Source organism: Mixophyes fleayi, chromosome 4, assembly GCF_038048845.1.
Source record: "Mixophyes fleayi isolate aMixFle1 chromosome 4, aMixFle1.hap1, whole genome shotgun sequence".
Taxonomy (NCBI): Eukaryota; Metazoa; Chordata; class Amphibia; order Anura; family Limnodynastidae; genus Mixophyes; species Mixophyes fleayi.
In genome coordinates, this window is record NC_134405.1 from 300399340 (window position 1) to 300419561 (window position 20222).

A 20222-nucleotide genomic window follows, 5' to 3' on the forward strand; every position below is an offset into this window, starting at 1 on the left:
TTTAAAAGCAATTATGGTAAATCTAGATGCCTTGAATATGTTTTAAAGGGGCTGTCTACTTTTGGACAATTCCCTCATTTTCCATAATACCCCTGAAGTAATAATTTGGTGCCCCTTATCATTAGCTGATTGCTGTTGCTGATCACCGGAGGAAATGTAATGGTGGTTGGATAACCTGTCCGGACCTCTCTATTCCTAATCCTGATACTAGCGGCTACATATAGCAACTAGAATCCAGGTAGAACCAAATAATTACTTGGCCTGTGGTCACAGTTAACAGAGTGGTTATCCTAAAGTGGACAACCCCTTTGAAATTATCCTCGGTACATGAGGTTTCAAACAATCAAAATGTATCTGTGCTACATGAATACAGAGTTAGATTTGTCAGTGTGCAATGCTCATGGTGCACATTTTTGGCAAAACGTTTAGTAGCAGGCAAGATGCAGTAGATGTCTTCCAGTAGACTACCAAACGGCAGAAAAAATTCTGTATCTGGTGAAAAGGAAAACAAATGTTATATCATACTGTTTGATGACTAGATAGGAAAAAAAATACAATGAAAGCTTGCAGTTACTGTAATGTTGGTTCATCAGGCTCCTTGTTATCATTTTGATAATGCCAGGCACAGCGCAAAGTAGCGTTAGTAGTAGTAGTGTTACACATTGTCTCTTAGAATAGTCTGTGTATTGAGGCTATGATGGACACAGTTCAAATCCCACATTCATTTGTTGAATGACTTTAATAAAAAGTAGTCTATTATAAGCTATGCTGTTGGAAAGGCTTATGGCATATGCTTCCTCTTCTTTGTACAAAGCCAGTGTTGTGAAAGATAAAAGAATTCAGACCAAACCTCAAAATGTTCAGATTCTTAAACATGCTTGTAAGACAATCAATAGTGTTTGGCAAGCTTCTCATACAGTAGATCTTGCAATGCAAACAGCAGTTTGGCGTGCCATAGCTCTTCAACAGACAGCCTAAACAAATAGAAATCCCTAGAAGGCATGTCCAGGGCTTGGTAAGCTCAGGCGTGCCGGTACTATTAGATGGTACAATGAAGCTAGCAACATTTAACCCATTTTGCAGTTATATATTGCTCAATAATGTAGCTGTAGTAAATGTAATGGCACATAAAGTGCTTTTTATGTAGCCAATGTTTAAGGCAGTTAAATCTATATAATAAAAAAAATATTGTGTCAGAGTTTTGGAAGCCAATCTCATTCATGCCAGACATTTTGATAGTCGTTCCTATTCTCTTTGGACGTGATCGTTTCCTCCTTTTAATGTGAAGTGCCCATTCAGCAAATAAAAAAATATGTAAATTAAAAAATCTACACAATTGTGTACACTCTATAAATCATTACTGAATGCTGTGCAACCGCGGCTGTTACCATGTTAACAGCAAACAAATGTGACAACAAAACAATATCAGAGACTTATGAACGCAAACATCTTTGTTGCATATTATGGTGTACTGATGAACTGTCAATGTTTAGTAATAATTCTTGAATGCTATTCTCGGTTGACAAAGAAAAATGTGATCCTTTTCAATATTTCTCATATTGTATCTCATAGGAAACATGTGAGTCCATCCTGGATTGCACTCTGGAGGAAGTGAAAAAGTTTTGCCCTGAGAAAAAGAAGAGACGTTTCTTCACAAGACCGAGGACAGAAGCTGCTCCTGAAACGGAGATGACTCCTCCTAAAGTTGGGCTGGTGATTGATGGGAGGACTTTGAGTGTCGTGTTTCAAGGTGGCTTGGAGGCAAAATTTCTGGAGTTGAGCAAGTACTGTCGTTCGGTTTTGTGCTGTCGGGCCACCCCTCTGCAAAAGAGTTTGGTTGTCAAACTAGTGCGGGACAAATTAAACGTCATGACACTTTCCATAGGTAAATGTTAGCACATTTCCATGTAATAGAAATGGTTTAGCTACAGTCAAAGCTTTAATGAGCATTATGCTATCTGGCAATGCCTTTGTGTAACCATAGTGCATAACATCAAACTATCAATCATGTATTAGTAAAAAGTTATTTAGTTTTATATTGTCATGTTACCATTCTCTGAGATAGTGCCTTCTATTTGTTACCATCATCATCATCATCATTTATTTATATAGCGCCACTAATTACGCAGCGCTGCACAGAGAACTCACTCACATCAGTCCCTGCCCCATTGGAGCTTACAGTCTAAATTCCCTAATATAGAGACACACTCACACACAGTCACCATTACAATGTTGTACGTGAAGAGATTTAAAGGTGATCTCAAGACAGAAGTACATTTTTAATTTAAACCTACCTAGATGCATGCAGAAACAACCATAGAGGTGCTGGTGGGGGTGAGGACTTCCCAAATAGCAGGGGTCCAATGTATGGGAACTTCTACTATGCTACTGCTTGGGGGAGAAAATTTGCATTAAAAGTTAATGTCTGTTAGAAGTTCTTCTTTAAGGTAATAGCTAGATTATTTCCACATATAGCAGAATATAGAGAAATAAGAATATCATAAAATAGTCATGCATTTTGACCTGGTAAAATCAATAGCAATGTTAGTTGCAGTTAGTTTTACAAAATGTAATAAAATAAATATCACAGTACGCAGTGGAAGGTAAATTGTGAAGCCCCAAAAGCCATTCTTTAGCGCAAAAGCACCTTTAGACCCGGTGTGCACCTCTATTTGCAGTGTGCTTAGATTTACGGGGCAGGATAACAGTATTTATGGAGAAGTAACAGACCGAAAGGAGGAGTTGGGTGGTGTAAAGGTGTTGCTGGCGAAGTAGGGATTAGATATTACTGTACACCTCGTTTGCTGTGTAATACAGAAATGAGAATTCAGGTTACATAGTAGGATTATTAAGGTGGAATGGATGCGTTTTCAGTGGTGCTCCACATGACCATCTCCACTCCATAAAAGAACTTGAATTTTGCTTTAGCTCAGAGCTTGCATTAAATAAAAGACTTTGCACACACAATTGCCACGTGTAATAATGTCCTCACATTCTCAGTATTAACATGTGTCATATGCTGTGTGAGGCCAGACAGAGCATTATTTTAGCAGAAAAAGTGAAAGGATTGGTACGAATGGGCAGGAGGTTGGACTTTGAAGTTTACACTTTCGCACAGTGCACCTCTGTAGATGGTTCCACTTCTCCGCACATCACGATGTACTCTTACCAATACAACACCAAGACATATTGCAGGCCTCATCGGTTGTGCTTCTTCATCAGTGATCTCCAGTGTAGATGTTTGCTGTGGTCAGTGCAGGTTTCTCACCAGAAACATGAAATAAGCATAAGTATTTAAAATACTGTAAGTCACTAGTAACGTTCTAACTCCACAACTATTCTTTATCCTTTCTAAGGTGATGGTGCAAATGATGTTAGTATGATTCAGGCTGCAGACATTGGGATTGGAATTTCCGGTGAAGAAGGCATGCAGGTACATTCCAAAAACACATCTCATAGATTCCATCTATTCTGCTCATATATAGATATACTGTATATATAGATATAGATTAGATATAAATAAATATTGTGTTTTTCTTGATTTCAGGCGGTAATGTCAAGTGATTTTGCCATATCACGCTTTAAGCATCTCAAGAAATTATTACTCGTCCATGGTCATTGGTGCTACACTCGACTGGCAAAAATGGTTATCTATTTCTTCTACAAAAATGTGGTATGTTTTGCTGAAAAAATGACCCTTTATTTTGCTTGCATCTATGATTGTGCTCTACTGAAATCTTAGAATGATGATAGCGGGAGTGTGTCCTAACTAATGCAAAATCTGCTTTAAAGCATACGTGTCTTCTGTCAATAATTAAAACATTTCTATTATTGACCTAGATGGAGTAGGAAAATTACATATTCTTACAGATAAACTATTTTTCCATGATTGTGTATAAAACACATTTGAATTCCCAGCATTTTTGCCGTCACTGCATCACCATTAATATAGAGTGTCACACAATGCAGTCAACACTATGGTTGGATAGATCAATTGTACCTGACACACCAATTCTTTCCACAAGACGACCTTACTGACATTATTAGAGACAATGTCTACTGCCTATGTCTCCTAGTGCAGCAATGACAAGAAAAATAAAAGTCAAAAAGTAGTATTTTCATTTATTATTAGCTTTCAAATATGTGGGGGTCTATTTATCAAGAGGTTGGCTACCTTATATCGATGACGAAAACGCAAACATCGGTATCCCTGACATGATGAGCCCGAAGGTGTAATTCTCGACACATAATAGCGACAGCTTGAAAAACAGATGTCAAACAATTCCGAGGAATGAAGATCCCGGCAGGCGTCAATGACGTTACTTTCAGGGCCACACTGTGATTCGTGGTGTTAAGGTGACAATTTAAGGATGCGCCGGCTGGACAATGTTGTTTAGAAAGTCTACTACATTGTACAGCCGGCGCTTCCTGAAATTACCACCTTAACACCACGAATCACAGTGTGGCCCTTGAAAGTGATGTCATTGAACCCTGCCGGGTAATTTATTTCTCGGAATTGTTTGACATCTTTTTTTCAAGCTGTCGCTATTGCTGATGTGTCGACAATTACAGCTGCGGGCTGATCATGTCGGGGATACCGGTGTCAGTGTTTTCGCCATCGATAGATTGACTATCACCATTATCAAGACCTTGCTGTTATGAAGGTTCTCTGCCTAACACAGCGCTAGAACATCTTCGGCCCCACAATATATCAGAATGTCACTGCAGAGCGATGCTGTGGTAAGCAGAGTCTTGTCGCTCGCCAGGCCAGTCTGGGGTCAATCTTGATCATGTGTATATTTTGGATCTAAATGATCCCGAATCCACTCTCCAAAGCTGCGGTTGTGGCTTAAATGTCTTGATGCAAGATTAAATATTTGTTTGTCGTCGTCATGGTGTTTGGTTACATAATGTGTATCTGAATACAAATAGTCCATTATCCCCCTCAAATCGTATATGGGTAAAAATCAATACCTGCTGAACCATCGACCTCTACAATATTTGTATATGAGACACCTCTATGATATTCTTTCATAATAGAATGCAGCTGTCACCAGCAACAAGACAGATTTTCAAAGGTGTCTTATGAGTAATCTATGTATTGTGGCTAATTGATTATAGCATCCATCAAATAAAATTAGTAGTAACAATTTGCATACACAACACATTATTTATGATGCATATAGTCAAATCTCTTAAACAATTTTAACATAGGAAAATGTGTGAAAATGTCACATGAAGTATTAGCTCGCAGTTGTCTTGGCAACAATTTTTTTTCTATTTTTTTATTTTTTTATTTTTACCGTTTTTGTTTTGTTTTTATTTCAAACACGGATACAGTTTAAATTGAGCAGTTTTTTTTGTTAAACATTTAATAATACAAATGATGTGATTACTGCAAATGACTCTTAATTTGAATAAATGAATTGCACAGAGATAGTCTTTCAACTTCTTTAAATCAAAAGGAAGTAGCCAAACAATTTACTGGAAATAATGATGCATTTTTTATGTCATATTTAATGAGGGATAAAGAGTTATAAAACTATTTAACTGTTTGTATCCTTCCGGTATTATTATTACTGTTCAATAGAAAAAGATCTCATTAATCTCAAACTGTTTGCCACCAACATAAAAGCTCCATTATCCTACCCATTAACTTGAGATTAATTTAATCACGTTTATAAATTAATACTATCATTCTGCTGGGACAATGGATATGCAGAAGTGAGATCAGCTTTTCTAGTTTAATGGATTTTAAAAGCAGTATATTCAGAAGCCAGTTATCAATGTTGTGTTAGTAGTAGGCGAAGTACAGTGAGTGCAACAAAAAACTTGTCATTGGTACTAAGGCAGTATCAGTTTGGGACTTAAAGTGGCCCAAACATTGTGAAAGTGGTCTCATGTTGCAGGGATGGCTAAAGTATCAGTAAGTGGGGTAAATGCATGAAGCAGGGCTATGCGATTGCAGCAGTTGTGAGCATTGCTAGAGTGAATGTGGTCACCATGCGAGGACTCTGGCTATCTCTTTAGAGAACCCCCTTATATCCCCTGTTTAAAAACACCAGCAATTCTGTTTGCACCACTGTCAGGTGCCTGTGGATCTCCCTTTATGAGCAGAGCAGCATAGACAAAGCAGGGGGCATACATCCTGGCTGGCCCTGCACAATCAGGCAGACTGTCCTGCTTTAATACCTGCTATTGCAGCTGTGAAGCTGCTGGTGTCTTAAGCTCAAGTGCTGCTTTTCTGGATTCTGGAATGTTGGGAACCTGTTTGTTAAAGAGATCGGTGTCTTTCATGCCAGACAACAAGTGCATATTCTAGGCCCTCCCTTCTCCACGCCAGTCCTGACATTAAATCAATAGCACAAATGTTTAATAACCCCCAATGAGTCTCTATGTTAAATTAATAGCATTTATATTTAATAAATAGGACACACACCCCCAACTAGCCCTGATAGGCTTGTTTACTAAGTGCCATACATTTACGATTTCCTCCCAACCAGCTTTGCCATCAAATTAATAGTATTCGCTTTTAATAAATAGGCCACTTACCTTATTGTTTCATCCTCCTGCTTTGTCAGAGTGTCACCCTGTACTTCCTGCTTAGAGAGAAAACGATTAGAGTTTCCTTCCTCTCTGAGCAGATTTCCATGCAGTCTAATCCTTCTCTCACCACTTCCTATCTACTCTTGTTGCCTCCCATCAGTCTCTGCATATTGTCAGTTGCTTTTCATGTACACTAAGGTTTACCTCTGTCCTCTTAGAAGATCTATTGATATCATGCATAATAGAATGAATTCACATTGTCCATGTTTGCAATGTAAGAGTTTATCCTCTGTTTCTGTAATATTCTCTCAAGCACTGTTATTCACATAACCTGCCTTCTCCTCATCAGGCTTATGTCAACCTGCTATTCTGGTTCCAATTCTTCTGTGGATTCTCGGGCACTACTATGATTGACTATTGGCAACTGATATTTTTCAACCTCTTCTTCACATCCGTGCCTCCCCTCATTTTTGGGATAATGGATAAAGATGTCTCAGCTGAGACTCTTATGAGTTTGCCAGATCTTTACAAAAGTGGACAGCGATCAGAGGTATACGATAGCGGCTCTTAATAATCTATGCTGCATGTTTTAATTTGCGTTGAAAACTGTCAAAATAATCATATTTTCCTTTGATTCAGTTTACATATAGCAAATATGATCTCTTTAGAAGCATATTATTTTTACATAGCAAGTCAAATTGATCATGTTCTATATTTGAACAACGGTGTTAATATTGTATAAAGTAAATAAACGTAATATTTAGTTGGGAATTATTAGACTACAACATGTAGAGTAAGTGTCTTATGAACATTTGTTTGTAATTACTGACTTTCAGGGGCTTAATGTAATACTCAGTTCATATGGTGAAAATAAATGCAGCATACCCAGAAGTCTGATGCTGCATTTAGCTTATACACTAGTTGTATATTAAGACTTTGATCAACTGAAACTTTATGCTCTCATCTGTGACCACCAAAGTGGCATGAGGTCAAATGCAGAGCTTAATGTTCCCGAAGGCTGTGACAAAGAGAGAACTGAATGGGAACCTTATTAATATATTGCACAGGATGTTTTTAGTCAGCTTTTTGATCTATGGTTCGATAGTTAACTTAAAGTACATCAGTTTAATGATGGTACTGTTGTCTAATAGCATTTTAATGTTAAATATAGCTAACCAGCATATTGCCAGCAGCTCTCAAAGCTGATTGGCTGATTTCTGGGCAATATGGTATCAGTACTTCCCGGAAATATTGGCAGCCAGTGAGCTCGGAGCATATTGACACAATCACGGTCTGTGCTAGTGATGGAACTGCATTAGCTGAGCAGATGCCTCTTGCTGGGGTTTGGTTATCATGGTGTAGCTCTGGCTATATTTCACCCACAGGCTGATAAAGTCCTATGTGCTTCACACTGTCAGTAATACACACAGTGACCTTACAGCCTTTTTATGGTAAACAGCCCCACATTTATACATATCTCATGTCCTCCATCAATGGATAGATAGTATGTCAGACGCAATAAATAAATATTCTTATGGCTGGATTGACAGATTCAGGATTTCAGGAAAGTGTGTAATTAAGGAATATAAAATAGGGGTTTAACTGTAGCATCAAATAATTGCTATACAATAAGTTTGCAAAAATACAATTCTAGCAACTCATATAAGTTGGTTTGGCTACTAATGTTTTGTGCTTATGACATCTCTCCTATATAGAAGTGTAACAATAGAAAATGTAATTTTATTATAATGAAAGTTTATTGTTTTATTCACAGTCCTACAAGATGTCTACGTTTTGGATTGCCATCTTAGATGCCTTCTACCAGAGTCTTGTCTGCTTCTTTGTTCCATATTTTGTAAGTAGTGTATTCAGGATTTTACTTCCCATACCTTGAAAATATGGCTCAGTAGAATGACAGCAACACCACTATATGGCTGTTGAATATGCTTTATCCATGCATTTCAATATGTCAGCAAATTGAGCAAACTAAACCAGTGATATAATAAAGAAGGGATAAGGGATACTATTTTTTTTATTGGGTGCAGAGAATATCTTAAACAAATAATAATGCTTCATAATATAATGCAAGGGTCCAACATCCAGAAATCTCATATATATATATATGTGTATGGACACGAATGTCATGTCCCAGCTGCATAAATATTCATGCATTGTGCTGCAGCTAATGGATTCATAATGCTAATACGTAGTGGTTTATTAATGTGAAAACAAAATGTATCTATGTGAATGTAACAAATAGCTATAGGTGCATGGATTATTTTGATCTTTCTGTCTACAGTGTGATTGCTCAACAGATTGTGGCCAGAGGATCATACAGGGATCATTGATCCATAGGGAGAGAAACACAGAGCAGTCAGGATATTAAGAATAATGCAAGATGTAACAGGGATCCTGAAGTTCAATGATTCCTGTATAAGCCTCATCCGTCCTGTATCCTGGCTCGTTCTTGAGATATACAAGGTCACAGGCCAATCTAAACAATCCAGTCTCACATATATGTAGAAAATTTACCTTATATCGTTGGATTTACCTAATATACATATACGATGGCTGAGCAGAATAGCACAATGTAAAGTGTAATTTTATAAAACAAAATACAGCATATGTAACATTGGAACACTAGTATTAGACCACTAGTATTACACTAGTATAAGTTATTCTTTTAGGGCCTGATTCATTAAGGATCTTAAATGAAGAGGTATCTTATTTTAGTATCCTGGACAAAACCATTTAACAATGCAAGGGGTGCGAATGAGTTTTCTGTTTTGCACATAAGTTAAATACTGCCTGTTTTTTCATGTAGCACACAAATATCAACTTTAAATTTCAGTGTACAAATAAGCTATCAAGTATTTGTGTGCTACATGAAAAAACAGTCAGTATTTAACTTATGTGCAAAACAGAAAACTAGTTTGCACCCCTTGCATTGTAACATGGTTACATTTATGATCCTTAATGAATCAGGCCCTTAGTCTTCTTTTCAGCAATGAAGTGTGGATATTTGAGTTCAACGTTATGCTTCTTTATGAAGTGATGGAATGAAGTCTGAGAAGTAATCAAATTTTTTTCTTCTCCCTCCCCCTCCCCCTCCCCCCATCTTTTAAGGCCTACTATAAATCTGGGATCGATATTTTGTCATTTGGCACTCCTATTAACACTGTAGCCCTCTTTACTATTTTGCTACATCTTGCCATTGAGATAAAGACTTGGGTAAGTTTCGAAATAGCAACTTTTATTGCATTATTTATTATCTAATTAATAGTAATAATGTGGTTTCAGATGTGGGGTTATTGTGGATTAATCATTATTAAACAGTGCCACTTGCCACTATTGCAGGGCTATTTCAATAATTGTTGGAATTGATTCCCATAGTTATGCTAAACTAGGTACAATACCCTAGAAATCAGGAGCATGCATTAAAAATGTTTATGGTGTCCCGTAACTGGTGTAAGATACACAACTCAATAAAGGGCACTGATTGGGTGTACATTGATGCATTAGGCTGAGTAGGAACCTTATTGTACGCTGATGAGAAGAGTAGGTTTGAATTATTTGAAATGGTTTGATATTCGATCATATTTGGTCAATGTGATTCCAAAGTTCGAGTTTCCAGCTGAACTGTTAAAATAAATTTTGAAATGTTACCAGTTGAGCTTAAAAATTAAGTTTTATAGTATTTTTAATATTACTTAGCTGGAACGTGAATGTTATTGTGCTTGAGTTCAAAGTTCTAGTTTACCCTTCGCATGACAAAAATGTTTAAAATACTATACAAGTTAGCAATTTAAGCTCCAAAATGTTCTTGTTTCCTTTGCTTAAGTTTAGCTGTAAATGTTTATTTTATCTAAGGTTCGAGCATTTATTGCAATTTTTTTTTCAACCTTTAGAGATAATTCGACAAACCACTTTTAAACACATTTCTCTACTAATGAGCAACTATAGGAGCTAAGCATTCTGTAGATGGGATTTTGTCTCTGCACCCATTCGGTGTCTTTCTCTAGTGACCAGCTGAAAAGTTCATCATGTGTAAAAATCATGTTTTCATTTCTTATTTATTTTTATTTAAAGACCAACCTTGAAAATAACTCTTAGAATCGAAATAAATCTCTTAGATCTACTTTTTGAGTGTAATTTGAATAAGACGTAAAATAATGCATTAGTCTGCCTTTAAAATACTGTTTGCTTCCAGTAATTTAACTGAATACCTATTCTTATGGCATGTTTTTCATTTACAGACACTTGTTCACTGGGTCACGATTGTTGGAAGCGTTGTCGTTTATTTTATTGTTGCGTTGGCCTATAATGCCATTTGTGTTTCGTGCGAAGTGCCAAGCCCATACTGGGTAATGGAAATGCAGATGTCAGACCCCGTTTACTATTTAGTCTGTATAATTACACCAGTCATTGCTCTCTTACCAAGGTAAGCATATTTACTGTTAGGGCTACATTGGCTAGGAGGCGGCTTTTTTTCTAGCAAGTGCATGTCAACAATGAAACTTTAATGGTGAAAAAATAACAGAGGAAATTAGAAAAATCAATCAATCTTAGTTGCTTATAGCGTCACTATATTCTGTTCTGTGACAAGACCTCAACCTCAGACTGAGGTTGCACCCTTTCCAAACCAGCGCCCACGAATGTTTCAGCTTTCCTGCTTCAAATAGAGTGAAGTCTTTTTTTATACATTCCTAGAACAAAAGGCACGGTAGTATGTATAAATTCAGCACTGCGGAATTAGTGGCGCTATATAAATAAATAGGTGATGATGAAATGCCATTTGAGAACCTGGGGCCTGATTCATTAAGTATCTTAACTTAAGAAACTTCTTATTTAAGTCTCCTGGACAAAACCATGTTACAATGCAAGGGGTGCAAATTAGTATTCTGTTTTGCACATAAGTTAAATACTGACTGTTTTTTCATGTAGCCCACAAATATCTTTACTACTTTAAATTTCAGTGTACAAATAAGCTATCAAGTATTTGTGTGCTACATGAAAAAACAGTCAGTATTTAACTTATGTGCAAAACAGAATACTAATTTGCACCCCTTGCATTGTAATATGGTTTTGTCCAGGAGACTTAAATAAGAAGTTTCTTAAGTTAAGATCCTTAATGAATCAGGCCCCTGGATACAAGTTCTCCTCCAAAAATTATAGAAGTGTAAAAAGATATGTGCTGTTTCCAACTTGGCTTTAAGATATTCATTACTGAATAATTAGATTTCTGTCAATAAGCAGATAGACCCACCAGAAGAACTATGATGTAATTGTAAACTTTTATTTTTTTTCTTGACCAGGTTTTTTATTACCGCACTGAGAGGGACCTGTGGAGTACCCCCTACTACTGAAGCTCATAAGTTGGATAAACTAAGCAAAGAAGAGAGAGAATTAAAAATACAGGACTGGAGGGAAAGATATAAGAACACCACAATGGATTCAAGCCATTGTAATACAACCATTAACAGCATGAATGTTTTACCCGCAACTCCAGAGAGAACTCTTCACAATGTATGTTCGCCCATTCACGAGGACCGCAAGTACGATTCACCTGTACACAGTGCTGTAGCTCCGGCTAGAGGTGTTAGGGATCTTTTGAGGGACACAGAAGAATTTACTCGAACGAACCACCGCAGATCTATCAGTACGGTCACTGTTTAGCGACGGACGTTGTTGGGAAGTTACACATTTTTCCCAATGTATATGAACATGTTGACAAGCTTCTAATTTACCCATATTGGGGAAAGTAATGGGGGTCAATGTTGCCTCTATAGCTTCAACTGTGAAGTTGTTTTACCCATTGAAGACCAATTTAATAAAGCAAATTTGACTGATGCAATAAAGACGTTTCAAATGAAGAAGGAACGAATAACCATCTAACTATTTATGTTTTTGACTGTTCATGTATGTTTGCATCTCTCCTACTTGGTGAGCTGCTTGTGATAAATTATAATGACACTGGTTTGCCACAATCAGATTTTGTCTTAATAGGCTACTTCAAAGTTCCTTTCCACGTATTCCCCAGTGTTTTGGTCAGAAATGCTTTTGTCTCTCTCATGGGCTAATTTCACCATTTGTAAGCTCACTACAATTTGCCAGTGAGTGAAGATTAACTGTGCAATACCCTGAGTAGGCCACAAATGACAATTACCTAAAATCCCCATGTTTCCCAGCCAGCATCTGATTGGTTAAAGATAATGGGCATTATAGTTTGCAAAAAATAACTGCACAAAATAGAAAAACTTGAATTATGTTTTGTTAGTCATGTGTGAGTCTTTAAGATGTTTTTATCTTTTTTATAGACCAACTATGTGTTTAATGTCACCATTATTAGTTTACAGCAACAGTGGTTCTTTTAGAAATGGAACCTGGTCTGGCAAAGCGTTTAGATTGCTCTCCAACATCTAAACACAAACCTCACTCTAGTTATGCCAAAAGCATAAAGTGCCAAGTAAATAAAACATTGTTTTTCCTCATGCCACAAATACCATTTTTAATGTAGAATGTATTGTATTAATGCTTATTTTATACTTTTAATTTAAAGAATTTTGAGCTGTCATGGGCAAAAAGCACTGTATGAAAATGATCTAAGCCATTTATATTTTATTCATTAAAGTATTTGAATGCATTTTTGTTAAATTAAATACATTTGTCAGTTCTCTGATCCATTGGGTTTGCTTTAGTTTACTTTTAAATAATGAAGAACACATTTTGTTGTAAGTTTGGTAGCAAAAGTAGAAGCAAATTGGTTAATGTGCTCTACTGAAGACTTTCACAAACAATTGCAATTAGTGAAGGGTATTTTATTACTTTCAAAAATAGACCTCCATTTGTGATGAATAATGGACTTGCATAAGCCTGGCAATGCTTTATGCACAGTAGGCAAAGATCAATAATGGTGTGTGGTTAACCTTGTTCCCTAGATACTTACAGTAATGGATGGGAACTGGATTCCAATGCAGTTGCACTGTGATTCTCCCTATCAGTCAAATTAATGAGGAGCAAAAGGGTGTAATTCACTTAGCCAAAAAGTAAAAGTCTGTTCAATAGTTTACAGTTTAAGACAGGCACATATTTAATTTTTGAATGTCTGGTATGATAAAAATTCAGATATCGACCAGGTCTTTTCATACGTGTGTGCAAATGTTATGCTGCACTTTTGAACCAGTTTAATCACAATGATGTAAATGTGTTATAAACTTTGTGAAAGAAAGTAATTATCCAGATATATTTGTATTTCTCTTGAGCCAGCTATTGTGAAATTGGAGGAAAAAACACAAGTTTCATGTATGTTTTCATCCCACCGTAGTTAGTCTTTGATTACTGTAAGCATAAATTATAGCTTGGTTTACAATGTATGCTTTTATCTTATTATATAATATGCTCTGCTGTGAAATAATTAAGTCATAGTTATTCAGATCTTAAAATTATGTAAAAACATTGGCTGTGGTGTACACGTTGGTTAAAGGAGCATCCCACTACTTGTTGGTGAGGACTCGCTGCCCTGGACCTCCCTATTTCTACTCCAGAGAAGCCCCCATATTATTCGATTCTCTTCTTCGAATGATCCAACAACCCAGCGGTATCGCACAGGTCTGTACATTTAAAAGACTGAATGCATTCAGTTTCTTGTCTTGAAATGTACTGACATTAGTGGGAGTATGAGGTGGGTGGCTGGGCCATCTGTCTCCACAACTGTTGAGGTTCCTCAGAGCCCATGTCCTCCATGGGTATCTCTGGAGCACTCCATGATAGCTAGGGAAGAAACAACCACAATAAGAGTATGGGGGGGGGGGGGGGGGCGTGGAACTAAGCATTAAAGAGCAACTATATTTTCAATACATTAGAAATTCAAATCTTATATTTTTATCTATATCGGATCACTTGTGACATGGTGTCTGCTGTCATTTTGATATAATAGTGAAATATGCACAAGCCATTGGCCAGTACATGCTGAAGTATATTTTCTAATATCACCAGATTACAAGACTAGGATTCTGCCCTGTTGACTGACTGCAGACTTCAATTGTCATTGAGTTTATGTAACTAGTATCCCATTCTATTTAACATGTTTATTGCAATGTTCTGACTTTTCCTTGTCTTTATTAAACACTAAAAAGCCACTTTGGAGATATGCAGTCAGTTAACATGACTGCCATCAAAAGCCTTTAGTTGTGAATTTTTGCCAATGCATATTCTAAGTCCAACCTAATTGTCTGCCTTTGGCAGACAAGGATGTGCTGCAGGTGATTTAGTAGAAATGATATATATTCAAAATTATGTACATTTGTCTAATGACGCAAGTGACAGCGTTCAATTGATGTTCAATTCTAATCAACCTTCATTTCATCAGTTGATGATTAATTTCTTACAAATGTCTTTTTGTCATATTTCTCCACAGTGTAGTTTAATCTAATCTATGGATACATATTTTAAACACAGCAAATAATAATTTCACCATCTAAACACTTGGGGGTATATTTACTAAACTGCGGGTTTGAAAAAGTGGAGATGTTGCTTATAGCAACCAATCAGATTCTGGCTGTCATTTTGTAGAATGCACTAAATAAATGAAATCTAGAATCTGATTTTAAACCCGCAGTTTAGTAAATATACCCCTAGGTTTTGACTGTGGCTACATAGATAAAATAGGCCCTTGGGTTAGTGCCCTTTGTTTGCTCATTAAAGGACAATTCTATTATATTCTATTTCATAGAGCTGCCTTCGTGTTTAAAGTTGTTTATGTACACAGTGTATCATGTTGCAGTTTGGAAATCCAGGAAAAGCCATATCATGTACTGTGAAAATGCCCTGATATGCAATTCAGTATTAATCATTGTTCTGAATGATTTACAGGAACTGAAAGATTATTTTTCAGAGTCGCTTGTGCTTGGGAGTGAGGCAACCATCGGTCACTGTAAGATATCAGTATATCAGGCTAAACACTTTTAAAGCAGATCAGCAAATCTGTCTTATGTCAGACTTTGTAACATCTGTCTCAGAATAGTCATCTTGAAGTCACCTTGATCACTGTATCTTTATGTACAAGATAAAGTTTATGACCCGTATCAATAAACTTCTTAAGAGACATTTTAACAAAATGGTAATTTATTTAAAAGCAATTACTGTGTTTTATTGGTAGATTGCAGATATTCTAATGGATTTTAACACATTTCTGTGAGCGAGGAAAGAGGGGAAAGGTTGATATTTTCATATTTATTATTATTTATCGCTGTTCGCCAGCATTGTGTTGTGAGATACATATATATATATATATATATATGGTATAATGTACATGTTCCAACATCACTTATTATATGCAGTATATAGTTGCAACAAGTGCAACTCAGCCACCTAGTATCTCTCATTTTCTGAATGCCTAGTTGTGCAATAGTTCTGCATTAAAACTGCAATATGCATTTAACTGTACTTACTTTCTTCTATATGAGAAATATAATCACTGTATATTTATGTTGTACTGTTGCTCATAAAAATATTTACATGTTAACAAACTGTAATCAGTTGTAACCAATGAAACATTTGCTTTCAATGTCTAACTTGCACAATACAGATCAAAGCCAATATCTTATTAGTTGCTATTGGTTACCTTTTGTTATCAAAAATGTTATTAATGTTTTTATTAATCTTCTAGTCCGAATTCAGTGAGAGTTATCAAATCTAGTTTGTCCATTTGGGTAGATTCAACATTACTTAAGATTTACTTGAATTATTTTGTCATGATTGTACTATGCATTTTACTGGTGCTTCTGCGTTTACCATGAATTGTTTAAATATTTTGTTTTTAAGTGAACGTAACTTATTTCTTGGAAGAGACTTTAATAGCATTTTTCTGAATGGAAATGTGAGGAAGAGGGATTCTTCATTGTACAATCAAGTGCTAACAACAGAACACATTTTTATAAATGGTTATGGAATGGATTAACTAGTAAATAATTCTATTAGTGCAGAGGTGGGCATCCTGTCACTCCTGCTGAGGCTACATGCCAGCTAAGTCGTTTCAAAACAGCTGAAGAACTACAAACTGTCTGAGTCTATTCGTGCAAAACCAAACAATTCCAGAAAATCTGCAAGCAATAGATTGCTTGGTGGGTTTTCAAACCATTTTAGAGAATGTAGAGATGGAGTTACCTAAACATTTCACTAACCTTCTTTTTTGAAAAATGTTTACAATTATATTTGTTTGAATGTTCTGTGACAGCTGGTTTTCTTATTAAGCAGTCATTAGTTTGAATGCAACTTAACCAGGACATGTATACGGTGACTGTACTCCCATTTAATAAACTTCTGATTACCATGAAATACAAATTTTATTTGTTTTAAACATTGTTTTTACCCCCCTTCTGGCTCGGTGCAGGCAATATAAGCTCAGGGAAATGTGTTGTTAATTATAACAATGTATGTATATTTTTCTGGCACATTTATGTTATATACTGTCTCAATTACATGTGATTGTTGATAACTGTACAATGTTTATTTAACATAATATGACATTAAAGATTGTTTTGTTTTAGAATTTGTCTTGCTTGGTATTTGGTAGTTTGTGATACAGATGTGCTGCAGTGCATTTGGGCAGATGCACACGGACGCTTATGTTACACCCAATGCGTTCCAGCCGCAGTCACAGTTTGAATGGCTGCTAAAAGAGAAATTATTGATCTCTGACAAACTTTATTGTATGTAAACATTGACATTTTCCCCAAACGCTTGATATTGTATATGAGCAAAACGAGCAGCATTCATGATCTGTGAAACATTCCGTGTGTACGGAGAGTCCTGTTTGCTCTATAGATCAGTGATCTCTATTCTACCAACTGTTTGAGCTTCAAACACCGAAGCTTGAACTGAATGTACTATGGGAGCAACACAAGCGTCTGTGTGTATCTCATACTTGCCAACTCTCCCGGAATGTCCGGGAGACTCCCGCATTTTGTGAGAGTCTCCCGGACTCCCGGGCGAGTGTGGCAATCTCCCGAATTCTGCCCACTTCACTAGGAAGTGCCCCACTTCCTAGTGAAGTGGGCAGAATTAGATCCCAAACGCCGCGATTCCCGGTGAATCGCGGCGTTTGGCCCCGCCCCCGCTGTCAAATGACGCAATTTGCGTCATGACGTCACAGGGGGCGGGGCCGAAATGACGCGATTTCGGCCACCCCGCCCCTTCACGCCCCCCTCCACTGGCTGGCTCCCGGAAGGGAGCTGAAGAAAGTAGGTAAGTATGGTGTATCTGCCTTTATGGGTTTATTTACTAACGTACATAGAGCTCCAGTACTCTAATTTTTGGAACAGAGTGGTGCCATAAGTAATACACATAATGCAGACAAAAACAAAGCAGAACTAATCATGGCTGTGGTACATTCATGTTCCAAATTCAATGCCAGTATGGCAGGTCTTATGCATCTAAAAAGTGTACATTTTTTCTAGGCCGCATATCATAATCTATTTTAACAGACTAATGACTATTTACAGAATGTTAATGATATCAGAGCTGCTGTATTATTGCACCACTAAACATATTTGAGTAACACATGCCTTACTGTGGTCATATTAAGCATTCATTTTCAAAAGTACTTTAGTTCTTAGGGAATAGAAAAGTTTTTTTTCGGTATTGAATGATCTCGTTAATGGAGCCAAGATCTAAAGGAATATGTCAGATGGATGTTTTATAAGACAGCAAAAAAAAAATGATACTTTGTAACATGAAGATGAATGCAGAATGTTGTTCTTCTATCACACCAAAGTGATTCCACGGTAAAAGCATGGCATGTGGTGTTTTGAAACGGATAACTTTGGTGTGACAGATGAATAGTGCTCCCCATTCATTTTCATGTTATCCTGACAGACCATATAATCTCTTTACAACATTTTCTAAAACGCCCATCTGACACTGCCCCAAATAGGTGAAGAATGAAGCGATTCACAGTTCAGTGTATGAAAAGGGTTAACCTTATTGAATCCTCAGTTTCTAAGCAATCACTGAAAGCTGCTACTTTCCAGCAGAAGGTATAAGAAACATTACCAATGATTTGCACAGTATCCTTTTTTCATCTTTTTTTTTTTTTTAAACAATATACATTTTATTATAATGTTTTTTGTACTGAAAGATAGTGAAAACGTAAAAAACAACAACATAGGCCCAATTCAATTGTCATTTATTTTACATTTATTTATTAATGTATAGTTATGATTTTACAACTAACCAGAGTGCTGAGACACAAGTATGTCTCTACCTGGTATGCTTGTCATCTTAACTTCCGGGCAGGTAAAATGTATGCGTCACATGGAAACACTGATGTTTTTAACCGTTATTAAAACCTTATTAATAGTATGTCTATGGGGCTAAATATGTAATTAGTAACATTTCCTCTTTAATTCTTCATGGCAGCCATACATTTTGGTAGATTTCCTTTCCAGTTTAGGTAGCAACAGTTTAAAAAAGACCCCTATGTCTTTTATCTGTCTCTTGAATAGGTGGTATTATTTATTTATTTGTCTTTGCGTCCTGGGGATGTACCATTCTATGCTGCAAGCCAAGGACCAATCTGCTATCTCTTGAAGTAGATCTGGAGTTACAATTTTGAATTTAGCGTGTCAAGGTTATATGGCACCAAGGAGACCAGACTAGCAAGAGGCTCTGAACTACTCTAAGGGTTCCCTGCCTTTGGGAGATGTTTTTAATGATGCAATGTGCTTTATTACAATAAAACATGATTGTGCGAGCGTACACACTAATGCGATATTGGCCCTAACAGACGTTTATCATGTGATAGGCATGATATTTAGTTGAAAAATCTGTAGTGTGTACCCAGCTTAAAACTCCGCTACCTGAGCAGTGTAAGGAACTTCTGTGACTTAAGGAGATTTGTGTCATTCAGGGGTTAAAGAGAACAAAATGTCAGACAAGCATAGGTTTGGCAGACACATGCATCCAATCAGAATAGGATTCCCAAGTTGATTTGAATGATTTCAACAATTGTGAATCCAGACAGCTTAAGGAATCACCAATGATGTTTAATTTGGACAGTATGAGAATTCAGCTCAAGCATATTTAAAAAGTTATGGAACAGACTTCCACGAGAGTCTTATAAATCCCTTTTAAAGACTAATAAAAAAAGATGGGACTTTCTCTATACATCAGGTGGTGAAGGAGCTGATTTAAAAAGAATGGGCTCAGATGGACAAGCGTCGGTCTAATAGCTTAGAACGTATGTATCCATTTCTGGATGTCATCCAGAAATACTATTCCTTTATCGTTGCTATGCAAAGGAAGATGGAGAGTTATTAGTATATATGTATGTATATAAATTAACCAGGGTTAGCCAGAAAAAAATTACATTGGAAAGTCTGATCCCACCATATATGTGTAACACTTTGTGTAACGTGCAGTAAATAAGTAATAAATATGGAGTACTTGCCTTACTCTAGATTAGCGCTGGCCGGCCGTACGGAGTCTAATGAACCCCCTGGTGTTCACCAAGAACCGCCGCAAGGTGGGATGGGCTTTGTTGCGGAGGAACGCAGGTCGTGGTCCACTGGTCTGCCTCTAGAGGTAAGGATGTGGGAGATATAGTCGTTGTCAGCAAGCCGGGGTATGGTGCACTGGAGCAGAGATTAGACGTGGTCAGCAAGCCGGGGTCTGGTACA

General features: G+C 36.8%; 1 protein-coding gene across 2 annotated transcripts in view; it reads left to right on the plus strand.

Moving 5' to 3' along the window:
- Positions 1 to 14345, plus strand: part of ATP10B (ATPase phospholipid transporting 10B (putative)) — a 153846-nt gene extending 139501 nt beyond the window's left edge. For both annotated transcript variants that reach the window (XM_075209878.1, XM_075209879.1), the window contains 8 exons: positions 1573 to 1885; positions 3357 to 3433; positions 3548 to 3673; positions 6896 to 7096; positions 8321 to 8401; positions 9673 to 9777; positions 10803 to 10987; positions 11862 to 14345. In XM_075209878.1, coding sequence (XP_075065979.1) covers positions 1573 to 1885; positions 3357 to 3433; positions 3548 to 3673; positions 6896 to 7096; positions 8321 to 8401; positions 9673 to 9777; positions 10803 to 10987; positions 11862 to 12222 — 1449 coding nt within the window. In that variant the 3' untranslated portion in view covers positions 12223 to 14345. The remainder of the gene's footprint in view (positions 1 to 1572; positions 1886 to 3356; positions 3434 to 3547; positions 3674 to 6895; positions 7097 to 8320; positions 8402 to 9672; positions 9778 to 10802; positions 10988 to 11861) is intronic.
- The last annotated feature ends 5877 nt before the right edge of the window (positions 14346 to 20222 follow it).